This window comes from Anabas testudineus, chromosome 8 (genome assembly GCF_900324465.2).
Source record: "Anabas testudineus chromosome 8, fAnaTes1.2, whole genome shotgun sequence".
Lineage (NCBI taxonomy): Eukaryota > Metazoa > Chordata > Actinopteri > Anabantiformes > Anabantidae > Anabas > Anabas testudineus.
This window is the reverse complement of record NC_046617.1, coordinates 7,325,115-7,343,017: the sequence shown is the minus strand read 5'-3', so window position 1 is coordinate 7,343,017 and position 17,903 is coordinate 7,325,115. Positions and strand designations below refer to the sequence as shown.

The window sequence follows — 17,903 nt, the reverse complement described above, 5'->3', positions numbered from 1 at the left end:
AAACCCGGTGCTTTGTTTAAGTAATGCTAACAGTTTCATGTAGCACACCTGCATGAAGATTTGTTCCAGCACCATCTCTCTGTAGGTCTTTATGTTCTTCCACCAATTTGGATGCGCTACATGGACCTGAACACTAATATTACCTGTTGGAAGAAGAAGAGCATAAAACCTCCAATAAACACAAATGTGCCGGTCTGAGAAAAAAAGTGCTTACCAGAGAATCCAAAGGAGTCTACAGAGAGATAGTGATCTTGCTCTGAAGTTATTCACAGACATAATTAAGACTTTTAACACAACAGCTTCAGGTGGTTTATTTGAAGTAAACAGAACAAGGAAGTACACTACAACAGCTACTGTTGAGTTGATCAAGATTTCTTTATTTAGTTCATTATTTCATCATATTTTAAGACACATGCTCTAAGCACAGCACATGAGCATGCACAGAATGTTCCTCCATCCATACTACGACAGACCACAGTGAAGTCTCCGTCTAGATGTTCCTCCACAGACACTGCTCTCCCTGTTTGATACTGTTCTCTGGGTAAATGAGCCAGCACAGTCTGCACCACCACTGTCCCAACCATCAGCTCGTCTTTAAAAAATCTCTCCTATCCTCACTGTGTGTGTGTGTGTGTGTGTGTTTTTATACATATATAAAGGATTTCTCGTGCAGACAGATAAATGTTTATAGGTGAACCGTGGGTGAAGGAACAATGAGTCAGATGTGGGTTATGTTATTGTCTTACGCTCAGTACCACCAGGGAAGACGATGTGGTGGTCTGCACATGTGACTTCAGTTTTCCTCCGGTGGGATAAAAACAACTGGCTTTTGTCAAAGCATAACCATCATATGCGGTTCTCCAGTCAGTTGTTTGCATTGAGCGCCGCAGTGCCTGAAGGTTAAGACCTAAACATCACATTAGGACATGGCTCTATAAGGGACCTCCCACACTATAGGATATGAAAAGGGTTGTGGAGCTTGGTGTTGATACCACCATGGGCTAATGCTTCTTGTACATAGTCTAAACTTACTATAACCCACTATGATGCCCACAGAAAGCCTGGTGACAGCTGTTTCTGTGAGATTACTAAACTCCTTGAAAATTAGGCTTTAACTGAGATGGCAGCCTTGATTTTCTCTGAACCATACATACATTTTATTTGGCACAAGTTTACGTTTGGGTAAGGTAAGGTATTTACATTACACATACATCTGTGAAGCTGCTCGGTGATAATTCATGTCATGTTATGAGCAGCTGAGGGTTTGCGTCTGTTATTCTGCTGTTTGTCACGTTTCATGTTTGTAGACAGCTTCCTAACAGCCAATAAAGGAATTCTTAAGGAGAGAACTTTCCATACATATTTCAAAAAAGTTGTGACACTATATTAAATCTACATAAAAACAGAATGCTATGATTTGCAAATGCAAACCTGGCTTGTCATCAGCATTCAGTTTAAAAGTGATGGTATGGGGTTGTTTTAGTGCCTATGGAATGGGCAGCTTGCACATGTGGCTTCGTTGTAGTAGAGTCCCGGTGGTGAACTGGTCCACCTGCAGCAGGAATTTCCAGGTTCTGGAGATAATGCAAAATTTTAGTTCTGGCGTGTGTGTATGGCCAATCTCAGCTTGAGGTAATGGCCCAAAATGGGCCTTTAACTTTGTCCAATCAGACCTATGCGTGTGTGAGGGCAGGACTGATCAGTGGGAGTGTATCTGAGGGAGAACCGTATAAAAGACATGAGGGACTGTCATCTTTAAGTGCTCATCCATTCACCTGTCCGTCGCTTGGCCTGTAAGCTCACTGACATTGCTGCTTTTTTTGTACCCTATCTCCTCCATCATGCTGGTTCGCGCTCTGCTCCAGACCTCCCTGGTTCTCTGGTTGACTCAGCAAACTCTGCAAGGCGGTAAGAAACACATAGCATTACATATGTAAAGACAGAACTCAAAAGCATATCACCTTTTGAGGAGCTCTTTTCTTCATTTTGTTCCTCAAATGTGAGTCTATAGTTTGAACTCAGTTGATTTTTTTTGTCAATCTTGTTTTTAACATTAGTTTTTGTTGATAACTTCTGTAATGTAATCAATGCAAATCAATCTGACAATCTTTGTTTACTTAAACATCATTAATGCAATTTTCACAGACATAATTCACTTTTGTAATAAAGTGGGATAAAGTCAAATTAAACGTATTTGATAAATATAAAAATCATTATGTTAAAATTAGAATACTGCTGCTATTACAAAACATTTGCTAAAATAAATCATATAAATCTTTAATATGTTTTGTTAATTTTTGCATTGCCTTAGTTGTATTTACATCAGGTGGTGGATATATTGTCATCATGAGCCGTTTGTAAGCTTTGATAACAAATTGATTTGATGAAATATGAAAAAAAAAAAAAAGAATCAACAAGAAGAAAGAATCATCAATGCTCTGATTGAGCTTTGATGTTCAGAAAGCCGCCAGCGCCGGTGACTCACTCTCACTTGCTCGTAAAATATCGTGTCTGTGAGACTGAGGGCGAAACGAAGTACTGGACTCAGTGGGCTCCGCTGTCGGTTCAGCGCCAAATCACTGGGGCTTTGATTGCCTAATTCCTCTGAATCAAAAGGATGCCATGAAAAGGTGGCAGAGTCGGGCAAAGTCTGACAACCATCTGTGAGAAGAAGAGCTGGCTCCACACGGTCGCTTGATCTTTCGCCCATCATCTGCTTCCATCAATGGATGTCTGTCTCTTTATCTTCAACTGTATCTCTTTATCTTCCTACGCTGTCTATTGAGTCTGGTTTTGTTACTTCTGTGTACATTTAACACATTTTACTGCATGCTTGATACTGTAACGTTATTTTCTGACCTTTTTAATATTATTGAGGGGATAATAGTCATCACGGTTTGGTTTTTTATTTTATTTTTTCAGGGGTTGGCGTGAAACCTCAAAGCGTATCCTGGGGTAGGGTGCTACCAGCCAGAGGTTTGTTGCATAGTTTTAAAAATGTTTTAACTTCCTTAAACATGTTGTGTTTTAATTTCATGGAAAACACGCGTTTTCTTCCTTCCATAACTATGTAATTGACGACTTTTGAAGGTCAGCAGGCTGCTTACTAATCTTAGCTAAGGTACTTACTAGTTCATTTAGATTACCTTGGAATCTTAGCTGACTAGATAACTAACAATAGTTTCTCCTCACAAACAGAGACTTCATGAGATAAGTCATTTCAACACTTTTTTAAATGTATAAATTACTCATCGAACTTTAACCATATCTCCCCTCTTTCTGTTTGTGTTTCCTTTTTTTTTTTTTTATTTTACCAGGTGTTGGCATTGGAGTAAAACCTGGAGGTCAGTCATTCTATAAGCTAACACCTAATAGTTAGCTAACGACTTGAGTACTAATTAATATGTTTAGTTAGAAAGAAAGGGAATTAGATGACTGATTTTTAGGTTTTTGGATGCAAACGTGTGCACTGCAGTGCAAATCACAAGATTTAGACGACATGTGGACATACAGTAGCATTAGTCCACTTGTATGTTGTTTGCCATGTGGAAACATAACAAACATCCCTCTCTACCAGTGTTGTACAGTGTGCCGTCTATGCCATTCTTTGACAAAATGACGAAAACAGGACTGAAGCACACATCGATGTACACTGACTGCTGCCGTTTGTTGCCTCTGTCCCTTGTTGTACAACATCTCTCCACTGGCTGTGTCTTCTCATCTTTTGTGCAGTTGCCGGAGCTCTGGGAGCACTGGGCAGTCGATATGGCAGCAAAGCAATGAAGACTGAAAGTATGTTTAAGTCTGTTTAACTTTTTGTAAACTTCATGCACTTGCGTCACTTTGACTTCAATCTTGTTTGTCCCTTTTTGTTTGTTTTAATTAAGTTGGACGTTATCCAGCGGCTCAGCTTGGTGTTGGTAAGTTGTCTAAAGAACAAAGTCAAGTGGCAGCATTAATAAACCTGTTTAACTGCTGTAATAACTAGAATAAGCACAGAGAACAAAGGGAAGTATATTTAATCATAACACATTTGCAATATATGTTTTACATTAGTCACAATGACATTATTGTTCTTCAGAAAGTCTTTTAGGTGTATTGCAAAGTGAAAACTGGTGCTTCTACTGTTTCTATAGGGGGTTACAGAGCTCTTGGATTAGGAGGTAGAGCTGGCCTGAAGCAAAGCACCCCAGGAGCCTATGGTAAGACAACATAACCACTTATAAAACCCTCACAGCCTTCTTACTTTGTATTAGTTCTTTGGCAGATTATTGATTCATCAGGGTAATGACTTCTTTCTTGTGATTGCAGGTGCCAGCTTGAGTCCAGGAATGGCACTGGGTGCCGGACTGGGCTTAGGTCAAGGAGGAAAACGTGGTAAGACATAGGAATAAAAATCTACCAGTTCATATTTTATATAGATAGTGATAACAAATCTGTGCTGCTATCTGATTTATCTATGTAATGTTTTAGCAGAAGATAGATAGAAGACAGGGACAAAGTCAAATCTTGCACAAACAGTATGGTATTCAACAAAATTTAAAATAAAATAAAAATGAACTCTACTCTTTTCTGACTTTTCAGTTTATGGAGCTGGCCTTGGCACTCTACCTGGTAGGTAATTATATGCTTTGTTCAAGGATTGCCTTAAGCTGTTTGCCCAAATGCGTATCCACAATGAATTGCACTCTGTGTGTGCCCTGTGCTCGTTTGTTTGATAAATCTCAGCTAAGTGGCACTCTGTCGTTGTCTGTGCACATGATATATGGGGCAGATTGCATTCCAGCAAATAAAACCCAGGGCACTTGTGATGTAATCGGAGTGCCTGTCACATTTAAAGATTTGTTCCACGTCCCCTAAACTTGGCTCTTTGTTTTCTTCCCAGGATATGGAGCTTTAGCTGGCACTGGCTATCCCAGACCCCGACCAGGTAAAGGATGAACCATATGTTTTCCCTCAGGACCCATTACCTTTCCAATCTAGCTTAGATGTGTGTTTTATGCTGGAGGGTGTTTTCTTTATGTCCCAACTCACATCTGTGTTGTCAGCCATGGGTAAACATCAAGTTTACAGGTTTGCACAAAGAGATTGTGATAATCTGATTGTTCATTATCACCTCTAAGGTAGTTGAGTGGTCTTATAAAACCATCTCCGACATTTGTGCTGTTCCACTGAACTGGTTTATTTTATTGTCTAATCCACTGTTACAGGCCTAAAGACTGTAGGCCTATCTGGTCGCCATGCTGAAGTTAGCAAGTTGAGAGATATCAGTGACAGCCCCCGTATCATTAGGAAATGGAGTTGGGTTTCCCACTTAACAGAGGACTGACTTATAAACCACTCACCACAGCTGCCTGTGGTGTCTGTGTCTGTCTTTGTTCTCTGAAGCTAGAGATTCACTGATATCAAGTTCATGCTTTTGTTTGCATAACATCTCAAATCACATATCTAATGTAGTATTAGTTCCTATTAGCTCTCTGATGGTAATACTACTACTTTATTTTGCGTGCACAGGGGAGATTTGCATGTAGCGACTGTCTGTGTCTGTATTTGTGTATTAACATGTTTTAGCGATTCACACTGTATGTGTTGCATGTTGCGTGAGTTCTGCAGTTCTTACTACCACAGCTTTAGAGTTGATAAGAGCTGATGTGATTAACTTACATGTGGTTTACAAGAGCTGAAACAGATGGAAGATAAGTTATATGAAATACATACACTATGGCAGCAATAATTAGTTGATATATTCTGCAACTATTCTGACAATAAATGAATAATTTAAGGTAGTTTTTTCATGTAAAATTGAAAACAGCACCTTGTTCCAGCTTCTCTTTTTCTTTTTGACATATATTTGGGCTTGAAAGACAAAACAAGGCATTTGAAGACACCATCTTTTGGTGACTGTATTGTATATGGAATTATTTCAATCTACTGGCAAATATTTTTCACTTTTAAAACGTTTTCTCTTGCCGTCTGTGTTTTGTCTGCTTTTCTTTGTCCGTCAGTTGTGTTTGTCACACACAGATGCTGTCTGAGTGAGGTGGTGTGTCTGTCTTGTGTTAAACACTAGCCTGTTTTACGGCATTTTAACAATTTGGGATGATACCATTTTGTTTTAATGTCACTCATTATTTGTTTCGGTTCTTCTCGGTACATTTTTGTTGTCGCCGTTGTAATTATGCTGAGCTAACTTAATTTTAAAATTACATTGGGCTAATTTTGGCCATAATGGATTTTACTTTCTTTGAGTACTGATTCCTATATGTGGGTTGTGCTGCAGTAATTGCTCTGACATTTGCATTATTTTTATAGAAGACTTTGGATAGAATTACAAAAGAGTGCAAGTGTGCACCCTCAGAAAATAAACACTTTTGTCTCTGAGCCACCATGACCTCATGGTGGCTCAGAGACATGAATACATGATGGTATTTCTCTGCCAGGTGTGTCTGCAGCAGATTTGGGTGGACCTGAGCTGGCCAGTCTGGGCCAAGCTGTTCAAGATCTGAAGAGAGAAAAGAGCACAGCACTTGGCTCCTTGTTTGGAAACAGAGATAGATCTCTTGTACCTGAAATGCCAGTGGGAAGAGGCAGTATGCTTGGTCCCTCTACACCTGAATTACAGGCAGAGGTCAAAAGCCTTGATCCAGTAGTTAAGTCATCAAGTCTCGGATCTACAATACCTCTTGATGTTTCACATGTACAAGGAGCGGAAAGTTATGATCCTGCAGTCTTAAAAAGACAGAGCACTGCAAGTCATGGATCCACATTGACAACTGGAGGTGTACAACAGCAGCCGCCCCTTAAAAAAGACAATATAATGAAACTGAGCTCTGCTTCATCTCAGGTACAGAGTGCAAGAGACTATGATTTATCCTTTCAGCACAATCAGCGAGCCCAGAACTGTGGATCCACAAGTGATCTGTCAGATGCACTGGAAGTCAATCGCCATGAGCTTTTGGGTTCAGAAACACAAGGAACTCAAAGTTTAGTGCCGCAAGTTAGTAAAGACAGCAAACATCTTGGACTTGCAACTTCACAAGCACAAGGAAAGAACCACCACCCACTGCTTCATTCACAAATTCACATCAGAAGCCATATGCCCTCGCTTATTCAGGGAACAAGAAGATATTTATCTGCTGTAGCTGATAGACAGGGTCTTAAAGATCTGGGTCTTGCAGCTAAAGAAAGAAATGGGCTTAGAATTCATGGGAGTATTGCTGTAGAAAAACGTACTCATGGCTCTCTAAATCTTCAAGTAGAAGGGAGGGGGGTCTATGGACAAGTGTTCCCCAGTACAATTGGGACCCAAGATTTAGAACTTGCCTCAGTAGAAAAGCAGGAAGCTAAAGGCTTTACTGGTGATGGTCAGGAAGCAAAGCACCTTCCACATGCTGAACGGGATGTCATTGAACCAAAAGCTCTCAGTATCCCAGGGCAGACTAGAAGGAATAACCATGCAACAAGTAAGAGCAAAGATTTAGATTTCACCTTCTAAATGTCTTATATTTTTTTTTAAACTTATTGGGTACAGTGTTTGTTGCCTAAATTCCCTCTTCAAGCAGTTATCCTATTAAGTTTTTAGAGATTGAAAACAAATGTTTTTTGTGCCTCTCCAAACCTCAGCTTGTTTCCTAAGATTTATTTAGGAATATATTTTAGGTTGTCTTTGCAAAGTACCGTCTGTACTGACTCTGAAATACTGGTGTCTTATTTTGGCATGTTGCTGAAAGATTAACATTTTGCATAATTGCAGCTATTTAATTACTACCCCATTTACATTTTACACATCTTGTGTCGATATTGTGAATGCAACAAAGAATCATTGGAGCTGCCCGATTCTTCATAGTTGTTGGAGGGATAGCTGGAGCTAGAGTTAGTGTTGGCATTATAAAAAGTAAATCCCAAAGCAAAAGGAGTATTTTTGTCATTCTGTTGTAAAATACTATGGCTTATTGATAGCATGATGCATTTGAATGCAGGCTGTGTGAGTGTACTGTAGCTGATTACACTGAGGAGTTCGATTGCTAAAAGAGGTGTTTGTGATCTCTGTGTGTTCAACTGACACTGGTGAAATATCTCTAATCTTTGCTTGAGATTTTCTTTCCCTCAAAACCTTATATATATATGTGTGTCCATACAGTATGCCTGATTTATAGTGTGTTTGTCTGGTGTACTTATGGCCCAAGCAGGGTGTTTCCAGTTATTACATATTGTTATTTGAAAGGTTCAACATCTGGGTTTTTTTAGGATTCAGTTCAGGGAAATACCCTCCCAATAGTGAAGGCACTAAACACCAATGAAACCTGGCAAGGACACAGAAAAGTACTGTGCATTTCTCAAATGTCAGACACTCCATTTACAATGTTTACAATTACTGCATCTATCTTCTATGGAAACTACTGAATGAGAAAGGATGTTTTCACACTTGAGTCATGTTTATGTAATGGTAGCGGTTCTAAACTTCCCCATATTGTGATATTTGGCTTTATTATTATTTCCATTGGACGCTATTGGATTTGACTATACTTCCAGGTAAAAACTGAGCGATCAATACTCAAGCTTTCGCTATAAATTCATGCATCAGTGTTTTATAAATAAATCACACCTTGTCTCTTTAGTTCCAGTAAATAACAAAAGATTTTGCTGAGCTTGTGTTGGCTTTCTTCACAGGTTATATTGGTGGAGCAGGAAACTATCTGGGAGCAGCCTTAGGTGCTGGGGGCTATGGAGCAGGTAATGTTGGGCACTATTGGTAGTAGTACTGCAAGAAAACATCTTCCTAGCAGATATATATGTAGATATACACACACTTACACTACCTGTGTTAAAGATGTTCTGTAATGTCCACAGGTTTGGGACAGGGAGCATACCTGGGGGGTGCAGCTGGAAAGCTTGGAGGTAAGTGTGAACACGTTCCTTCATTATTTTTCTCTTTATTGTGATTGAGGACTATGATACTTTTGTTTTCCATTGTGTTCTAACTCTATACTTCGTCTAAAATTAATCTTAGCTGCTACTGCACTTGGACAGGGTGGCTATCCCCAAGGTGCTACAGGAATGCCAAATGGTAAGGCTGTGGATAATTGTTTGATCTGTTTCCCCTGTTCTCTCCACGTCTTTGCTGTGGTTTCTTAAATAAATAGCTCCATGTTTTGGGAAATATCCTCAGTTGCTTAGTCAATACCATCCTTATAACTGTCTCCGGTGTTTCCCCTTTTTTTCCCACCTGAATTAAGAGTGTGACTGGAGGCAGGCCTCACAGGAGACCATATGCCAGACAGTCAGCTGTTACTCCTACTTTGCCTTGTAAACTAATCATTTGCTTGTGAGTCTACTAGCAAAAAAGTTATGCTCATATACACTTTGCTCGCAAGAGCAAGAGTCACGCAAGAGTCAAGAAGGTGTTTTAGTACCTTCCTTTCCTATAGGTAAATAAATGATAGTACTGTTAAATAGTAGAAGACAACGATAAAAAAAGGCTTACTTACAAACATATTAGTTCCTCCTCTTGTGGATCTCTCAGTCTCTTTTTTCATTGAAGTCTGTGCAAGGTGATGGTGTGTAGTGGCTATAGAACCAGCCAGGCTCTAACATGTCTTCTAAATATCTTTTGTTAAACAAATGCAAATGTAGTCAGAATCAGTGCGTCCTATACTGTGAGTTTTGAATGTGTGTTGTCATAGGCTATGGTGAGGGAGTGACGGGATACCTGGGTGCTGTAGCAGGCAATGGCTTTGGTAAGTGCCAACTCACTGATACTAGAAAATTAAATACCACCAATTGCAAGTTACAGAAAGCAACACAAAAGACAGAGTAATGTGAAGATGCTAAGCCTTTGAATATAGCCTGCCTTCAGTGACTATTTAAATTCAAATAGGAGTGATAATATTAAACACTTTCTTTGTTGTGTTGTTTGTGAAGGTGGAGATGGTGGTGCCAAAGCTTCGTCTACAGGTACTGGGCATGCCCTTTCCTTTTGGTCCTGTGTACAGTTAGAAATGCCAAATACGCAGAATAAAAAATTGGATTTCACTTGAAATTGAGTTTCAAATGTAATTATTGTTTTAATATGCAGCCTCTCCTCTCAACAGGTTACGGGAATGGGTACAGCGATGGTTATGGAGCTGGTGAGTGCAGTGTTAAAAAGAAAAAAGGAGAAAGGGGATACCTCAGTTTACATAAAGAGTCTCACAGACATAATTGCAGATTTAATTAGAACTATGTTCCAGGGCTTGGTAACCCTGCAGAGTTAGCTGATGGTGCAGAGAACAAAGCAGGGAAGAGTGAAGGTAACAATTTTGAGGAGTCATAACCCACTGAAACACATAAGAGGTGATGGCACTAACCCGTAGAGGCTTAACCCATAGCAAACAAAAAGTCAGAGGCCATAAAGGCAAGACATCTCCTCTGCTGAACATGTCCAGTGTGGTCTGTTATCCACTGGGTGTAGCTATTGTGTCTTACTCACATAGGCTGACCGCGTGAAACCAGTGGTTTCCGACTTGCTGCTTCTGTAGACGCTTTTGTCACAGGTTTCATGTGAATGGGTTAATAAAACAAAAGGGTCATTTATATTTTAAGACATGCCTATTTATATTTTTCTTATTGTTTCAGCACTCAGTAATGGTGGCTATGCTGGACAGGCCCAGGGGGTGTATGGTAAGCAACGTCAGAGACAACACTGTGTGGTATTTTGGCTGCTATACTAATGCTAATAATAGTACCATACTAACAAACAAATAAAATGCAGCAATAAAAATCCAGATAAAATTTTTATGTGGCATTTTATCGAGTATCTGTATCTGTATCCTATCTTTCTGTGAGATTTTAGCCAAATATGTTACTTTAAAGAGAAAAAGCAATATTAAATAATCCAAAATAAACTGGATGGAAATTAACCAGAAGTTAACCTTTAAGCAACAAGGGGTCTCTATGCATGTTTTCCACAAATTCTGACAGCTGAAACCCCTGTTACCTTCTTTCAGGAGCACTTGGTACAGGACTAGAATCTACTGGTGGAAAATATGGTGAGCAGCACTGACATGATCTCATTCTTCATGCTATTAGGCCTCTGTCGGTGTGGCTTTCCATTTATGAGTCAGATTTGAACCTTGGTTTGTTGATGGCCCGTGCATTTGAAAAGGTGTAAAGATAGCAGAGCATGTGAGTCAGTCTGACCATCAGATTTCTTTTTCCTACAGTAGGAGGAGCTGCTCAGGTTCCTTACGGTAATGCTCCAGCAATGCCCATTGGACTGGAAGGTAGGGACGGCATGTGATCACAACTTGGATTTGCAAATAAATTCTTTGCAATGTGTACATGTTGTATAACACATTAGAAACGAAGAGTATAGAAAGAAGAGTATACTATTTATTAAAGGGTATAATTAGGTGCAAAATGGTGATTTACTGTTTTTTACGCATTTTGGTTTTTACGTAATTGACAAAATAAAACATTTTAAACAATGAACTTTAGAAGAATTGGTAGGCAGATGTACTTAATTGTCTTAAGGAGCCATAGTGTATATGCTGCAATGTGTCCATATAGCAATATATATTTTATTATGACAACCCAAAAAACAAAGGTTTAAAAGTCTTTTACAAGCATTTAAACTTTATGTGTTTTGTTCCATCCTGTTAACTCACTATTCATATTCATATGCAGCTTTAATGTTTTTCTCTTATTCTTAGGTGATGGTAGCTACCCGTATTCTGCTCAGCAGCTAGGTCTTGGGGCTGAAGGTGCCAAAACCACAAACAAATATGGTGAGAATAAGTGACTAACTGCTAAAAAGTGTGTGATGGAAAAAGTACTGTGACTTTTGAGCAGAAGTCACACTGAGGGTGGTGCCTGCAGTTAAACAGGTTATAGTAACAACAAATAACTAAATGTGACTAAAATGAATGAAGGATGCAAACAATTAGCAGAGTTTGCTAAAATATGTCATACATTTCACAACTGTTATGAAACTGATAAATATTAGTGTTTCCCCCACCCATCTCTGCATTATTGGACAGACGGCATGTACTATATATGCCTTGTGAGACTGTGTGTGATCATGGCCCAGTGTGTTTATCTGTCTGCGGTGTCCAAACATCAACATGTTTTGTGTTGTTTCAGGAGCTGGTGCCGGATTTGGAGCTCAGCAAGCAGGTGAACTTTCATGTCTCTTGAAGAAACACACACACACACACGCATTCAGATCCTTTCACAATGCAGAAGCCCTGTTCTGGGTTTTGGGCATAGCATTTCAGTTCACTGAGGTGGTTGCATGACCGTAACACATGATTTTAGTACTGGCGCAGTATGTCCCGCACAACTGAGATATGAATGTATTAAAATTGATTAGAACTTTGCTGCACAGCTACTCCTGAAGTCGAAAAACACTAAAAGATACTTTCATATACATATATTTTTATGCATTTGTCTCTGTATAAGTGTAATTCTTATCTTTTATATTTTTTGATAAGGTTATGGAGCACAGTTAGGAGCGACTCAAGATGTCTTGGGTAAGCAATAAAGCTCCAGACTTCCTTATTCATACTCACATTACACTCACATTGCTGTTTCTGTTGACCTTATTAGTCATGTGTTCTTGCATTGTATGACAATGGCAGCACGTAGTGTACCACAATATTTGTCTTACATTACATACATGCTTATCATGTGGTTTTGCATGCATTCAGTTAGTAAGGAGGTTCATGCATGCACATTTTTTTTCTGGACAAAACAAAGGAGATAAAATAGTTTTTGTGCATTATGGATTTCACTCCAGAGTCCACTAATAAAAGTCAAAAACTTTTTTTTGCAAGGTTTCTAGCTGTTAAGTTGAATTTTTTACTGCTGTTGCTCCCTTCTGGCCATAATTTTAACATGGAACTGATCCATTCACAGGAGAGCAGGTTGGAAAATATGGAGGAGTTAATGGTGCCCTTGGAAATGGTTACAAAGGTGAGGATAAAGGAGGTTTTACAGTTTGCGCTTCGGTGGTCCAACTTCACAACAAATTAACTTGACACATCTGTCATTTTCACTAAGTTTAAAGAAAAGTGCACTGAATAAAAAACACAATTGTTTTTTTAAATGGACAGTTTTGTTGTATGCAGTGCGGTTCCACTAATATTACACAAATGTTGTGGTCTTGTGTTTGCCATAAACCAGTCTTCCTGATTTAGTATCTTTGTGTTCCTCCCCCATGCCCTCTTTGTCTCTCTCTTTAACCAGGCTGAGTCAAATGACCTGGACTTCTTCAAGTGGATCATTTGCATAATGTGTTCAGTGTAATGAGGCTTTTCATGTGTTTCGCTTCATGTTGTCTTGGTGTGTTTTTTTAACCCTCTTGTCTTGTCTGTCAGTCTTACTCTTTTTAAAAAAATGATGGTGAACACAAAAAGATGAGAAGTGAAAGGAGATTGTTTCCTGTTTTAATTGAATAAATTATGTCAAATGATGCTGAATAGAAGCTTCTGAATCTGTTATTTGAGTGCATTGTACTCTTTAATAGCATGAGCAAAGCATTGTGCTTACACAGGAAGTTTTACCACTTCCTTTCTCATGTTTGGCAACACTGCTAAGACAAACGGAACATAAGTAGTAAGATGAAACACAAAATATAACACAGAACTCAGGAAATATGCCTTTTATTGTGGATGAACAAGCATGTGAAACATTTGCAAAATAATTTGATTAAAGTACAAAACGGTAGTGCTGCATTATAAATGTTTCTAAAATGCTGCTACATGATAGAATCTGAAACATATGCAAATAATACAAAATGTATAAAGTGAGAAATAAATAAGTTTGTAAGTAATAAATACATCAATTTGAGCCCAAATTTCAACAACTGCTGGAACTTTTAGATGATCTACATCATATGTTTTTTTTAATTTGTTGAAAACCAGGCCAGTGTCTACAATAAAAATGACCACTACATGATAAAATATATAAATATAAAAACATACATGTTTTCTATCACTATTTTTTATTACCATTTTGAATCTTGTTCTGGTTTATTTCTTCCAGCCTCGATGACAATACTCATATGACAAACGCAAAACGTTGAGTGTACAGAAAGTACAATGTGTGAATCTTCTAATTAAAGACTTGAAACTAAAGAACTGAAGATATTATGAATTCTATTTAAAATTCAGTTGCAGCCTATATGTATCGGCTTTACAACTCATATGACAGCTCAGTTATGAATAAAGCCTTGCTCCTTAATTAAAACAGTAATGTTACTATGTAAGCATCAGCAAAGCCGAAATATGTTATTCTGCATTCACTCTACATTAAGACTTTGATTTCTCTGTGAAATCGATTCGTCCACAAACACACCCAGCTTTGTCAGGATGTCCTTTGGAACAGGGTGCGAATGACGGGATACATATAGCTTCTTCAGACTTTGATTCATCGGTGAAGCTTTATAGTCCGTGCATGAATTTCCACTCAGACTCGGAGCACATTTCACTTCCAGTTTGAAGAACAGCCGGCCATGCTGCAGAGCACAGACATCCTCTTTAACTCCAGCAAACAAATCTTGATCACATTCTCCCAGTAGGTCATCGTCCCATTTGTTGTCCTCATCCCATACTTCAAATCTCACTTTATGTCCTGCAGACAAGTCCTGTGAGCCCAGGTCAATGACCATGGCCCAGTGTGGGTTGTTGTTGTTGTAAATGACAGGTGAACGCTGGACCAGTCCATTGAAGGACACTTTTACATAGCCATCAGTGGCTGTAGTATGGTCTCCCCAAAGATCAGAGGCACGCTGTACAGTTATTATAACCCGTGCCATGCCCTTACGGGTTGGGCAGCAGTCTTGGTTTACAGCTGGTTCATTGTGGCATTGACAGACGCAGGAATCCCGTGAGTCGCTCTTGATGCCGGCTTGACAGCGGTCACTGCAATTCTTCAACAAGCCTTTCTCCAGGATGTAATGGCTTATAGCTGAGCGGAGGTTCTTCCGAACAGGGCTGTTTGTGGGCAGTAACTCATGAAGTGAGTCCAGGGAATACGAGATGATGTCTGGATTCTGTGGCACTGTGTTTAGCCACTCTTTGTAGGCCGAAGGATTTTTGTCAGCAGAGAAAAGCAGATCTGGTTCTGTGGTATGACCTCCTTTAATTTCAGTGAACCTGTTCATTCAAATAAGATTCAACAAATAAGTCATATACTGAAAATAGTCATTTCTAAGAGTGTATTCAATTAGCGTGTGTGAATGAATAGAAAATATATATGAGACTCTTATTGTACCTGTCACTGAAGAGGCTGGAGAATGACGTCTTACTTTCTGTCTTGTCAGCCGCCTTTTGGCAGTGTTTTGCCTGAGTTTTTACTGTGGCTTTGATGCTGACAGAGGCCTCAGCCTCCAGGCACATCTGTATCTCCTCCACACTGAGGCCCTGCAGGCTGGCTTGGCACTGCCTGATGCTGGTCACAGAATCAACACTTCCACCCAGCTTCACCTGGATTGAGATTATTAGTTTTTTAACAAACTTTATGTTATAAATACTATTTTTTAATGAAATAGCTTTTTGTTTGGATTTACCTTAGTGATGTAGTGGGTACCAAAGGTGTCTATAAGTTTGTAAAATCGTTTCTTGTATTCTGGGCTGTAGGTTTTGGGGAGCTCTTTTATTGCTTTTTTGAACTCTGTGTGCAGCTTGGGAGAGCCGGATACTCGATAGCTGATTCCAATGAGACAAGACCAGACATGAAAGAAAGACACCTGTATGAAGCACTTGAAGCACTACTTATATATATAATAGTGTAATAGTAGTATAACATTATTTGCTGTGTGGAGATAAGTATTGTCTCACCTGTAGTACTCACAGAACAAACTTTGACTTGTGAAGCTGAACTTGTCATTCTTAGTTTTTTCCATGGAGTACTCTGCTAATTTAGAATGAGTGCCAGCTAACATTGCCGAGCCGCTTTTTTCACCCACGTTAACGTCTAGATTGGCCTGCCAGTTGTTTTCAACTGAAGAAGTGCTGGAACTGACCAGAGACTCACTGGACCGGTGGAGTTTACTGGTGACTGTCACGCTGCATAACTGTTTTGGCCTCCAATCCACCACTGACAAGGGAAGCTTTTGCTTTTTGTTCTCTAGATAAGGGTTGCTACACAGGGTGCATGTTTTGTCCTTGCGTTTCCAATGATTCATGTTGATCACGAAGGCCCCCTTACGTTCCATTTTGGTGATATCAAAGCCTTCTCCAGCCAAACTGGCACCGGGAGCAAATTCTGCCTCAGCGCACTGTTTGGGTGTTCCTTCTGTACATGACTGATACGTATATTGAGGGAATGACACCATGAGGCTGGCCCAGATGCAAACATTCAACAGAAACATGCTGTCAAGTTGAATGTAAATGGATTGATGCAAAGCTTTTTCCTAAAACAACAACAAAAAAAGTTTAATTACAATTAGTTTTCTTCTTGGAGAAGTGTTTTTTATATTTTCCTACTCTACTTTTCTGTTTATAATAAACATTTCTTTAGTTGGCTGTGATCTGCTAGCCAAGTCTGTTTACTTGAACCAACTAGTTCATTGCTATGCTTAGGGTCTAATCTGCACAACAGATCAGTTTCAGTTTTTAAAGATAACTCTTTATCACCTTTAATGATCTCTCTTGCGGTGTACCTCAAGGCTTTTAGAAAATATTGCATCCCATGGCTTTTTGCAAATATTTATGAGAAAATAAATGATTTCACCATTTTGCTAGATAACAAGGACACATAGCATGCATTCTGTTGGGAAACATTAAATATAAATATAACTTGTTTATTTACAAGAAAACTTGACAGGGCACCTTTAAGTTTCATTCCAATTGGCACAAGGATTTTAAATACTGGATGTCCACACATTTCCTCTATCTAAATTAGAGTAGGAACAAAACATCCTAATTTTCAATCCCGCAGTTGTCAATGGTTTGACTAGTCTACATTTCTATTGTTGCAAAAATAAAGCATTATCTGTCTTCTGGGGACCAGAAAGAAGATGTTCTTTCTTTTATCTCTCTTACCTTAAATATTTTACCTTTCTTTTTCAGTCATCCTTATTTTGCCTTTTACAACGTCTCAGATTTTCGTATCAGTTTTTTGTCTTTGTTTTACTTTCTCATTCACAATCCAAAGTCATCTAGAACTCAAACAGTAGGACATTGTACCCTTCATGAACTCTATCCAGTCAATTTCCTTTTTAAAAATCATGTCTTAAGACTAACCATTTTACAACTGCACTGAATTCTTTAAAATGTTCTTCATAAGTCAGTGGCGTCCACCTAACACTGCAATACTGTAGGTTGCTGAATGGTTACAAGTACTGCTGTCACAAATATGACAGGGATACATTATTCTTTAGAATTACTCAGTGATTACGCAGTGAGGAGTTTATAATGGAAGCTTTAAAACATTACATGAAGTTAAATAAACCACACATTGTTATATATATTCAAAATACGTGAACAAAGATTTCAACATAAGCTCATCGGTGTAGACTCACCTTTGTCTTGCCTGTTCACGCTGTGCTGTGAAAGTCACTGTGAGACACTGTGAGTCAAAAAAACAGGGCAGTAGGTAGTGAGGGGGGTGAGGTAACAGTGGTCTTTAAAAGAACAGGGGAAAATCGTGGTTTGACGGTGTCATCGATGTTGAGTAGAACCCGTACTGAGGAGGAGGAGGAGTTGGTGGTCTATAGACAAACTCGAACAGATAGCGAGAATATGAAAGTATGGCTAGTTTTCCAGTCAACAATGAACCAGAGCCCACAAACCTATCATTTCTCTGAAGTGGTGGTGGACTATGACCATACTGGATGAGAACAAGAGATAGGCACTAATGATCAATTTCCTGAGTATATTACACAAAGTAGTTTATTGTTTGATCTTTAAAATATAAGATGA

General features: G+C 39.0%; 2 protein-coding genes across 2 annotated transcripts; one reads left to right on the top strand and one right to left on the bottom strand.

Moving 5' to 3' along the window:
* The first annotated feature begins 1,450 nt into the window (after positions 1-1,450).
* On the top strand, positions 1,451-13,532 carry LOC113155030 (keratin, type I cytoskeletal 9). The gene is made up of 25 exons (XM_026349504.1): positions 1,451-1,908; positions 2,923-2,976; positions 3,318-3,344; positions 3,733-3,792; positions 3,888-3,920; positions 4,137-4,202; positions 4,312-4,377; positions 4,585-4,614; positions 4,886-4,930; positions 6,441-7,463; positions 8,671-8,733; positions 8,851-8,898; positions 9,011-9,067; positions 9,684-9,737; positions 9,922-9,954; positions 10,092-10,127; positions 10,230-10,289; positions 10,615-10,659; positions 10,986-11,027; positions 11,202-11,261; positions 11,691-11,765; positions 12,121-12,153; positions 12,471-12,509; positions 12,895-12,951; positions 13,225-13,532. Exons 1-25 carry the CDS (start codon positions 1,842-1,844, stop codon positions 13,227-13,229), a joined length of 2,178 nt encoding a protein of 725 aa, XP_026205289.1. The 5' UTR covers positions 1,451-1,841; the 3' UTR covers positions 13,230-13,532.
* Positions 13,533-13,624: 92 nt separating this feature from the next.
* LOC113155047 (perforin-1-like) lies at positions 13,625-17,610 on the bottom strand. Its single transcript, XM_026349526.1, has 5 exons — positions 17,504-17,610; positions 15,819-16,393; positions 15,548-15,686; positions 15,253-15,464; positions 13,625-15,134 (listed from the first exon to the last, which is right to left on the bottom strand). Exons 2-5 carry the CDS (start codon positions 16,349-16,351, stop codon positions 14,279-14,281), a joined length of 1,740 nt encoding a protein of 579 aa, XP_026205311.1. The 5' UTR covers positions 16,352-16,393; positions 17,504-17,610; the 3' UTR covers positions 13,625-14,278.
* Between the last annotated feature and the right edge of the window lie 293 nt (positions 17,611-17,903).

Excerpts from the sequence above, each read along its gene's own strand:
- LOC113155030 (XM_026349504.1), top strand. The coding sequence starts at position 1,842 with ATGCTGGTTCGCGCTCTGCTCCAGACCTCCCTGGTTCTCTGGTTGACT. Across the intron at positions 3,921-4,136 it reads AGCGGCTCAGCTTGGTGTTG|GGGGTTACAGAGCTCTTGGA; the intron begins GTAAGTTGTCTA and ends CTGTTTCTATAG. Across the intron at positions 4,203-4,311 it reads AAGCACCCCAGGAGCCTATG|GTGCCAGCTTGAGTCCAGGA; the intron begins GTAAGACAACAT and ends TTGTGATTGCAG.
- LOC113155047 (XM_026349526.1), bottom strand. The coding sequence starts at position 16,351 with ATGTTTCTGTTGAATGTTTGCATCTGGGCCAGCCTCATGGTGTCATTC. Across the intron at positions 15,465-15,547 it reads GTACCCACTACATCACTAAG|GTGAAGCTGGGTGGAAGTGT; the intron begins GTAAATCCAAAC and ends ATCTCAATCCAG. Across the intron at positions 15,135-15,252 it reads TCCAGCCTCTTCAGTGACAG|GTTCACTGAAATTAAAGGAG; the intron begins GTACAATAAGAG and ends TTGAATGAACAG.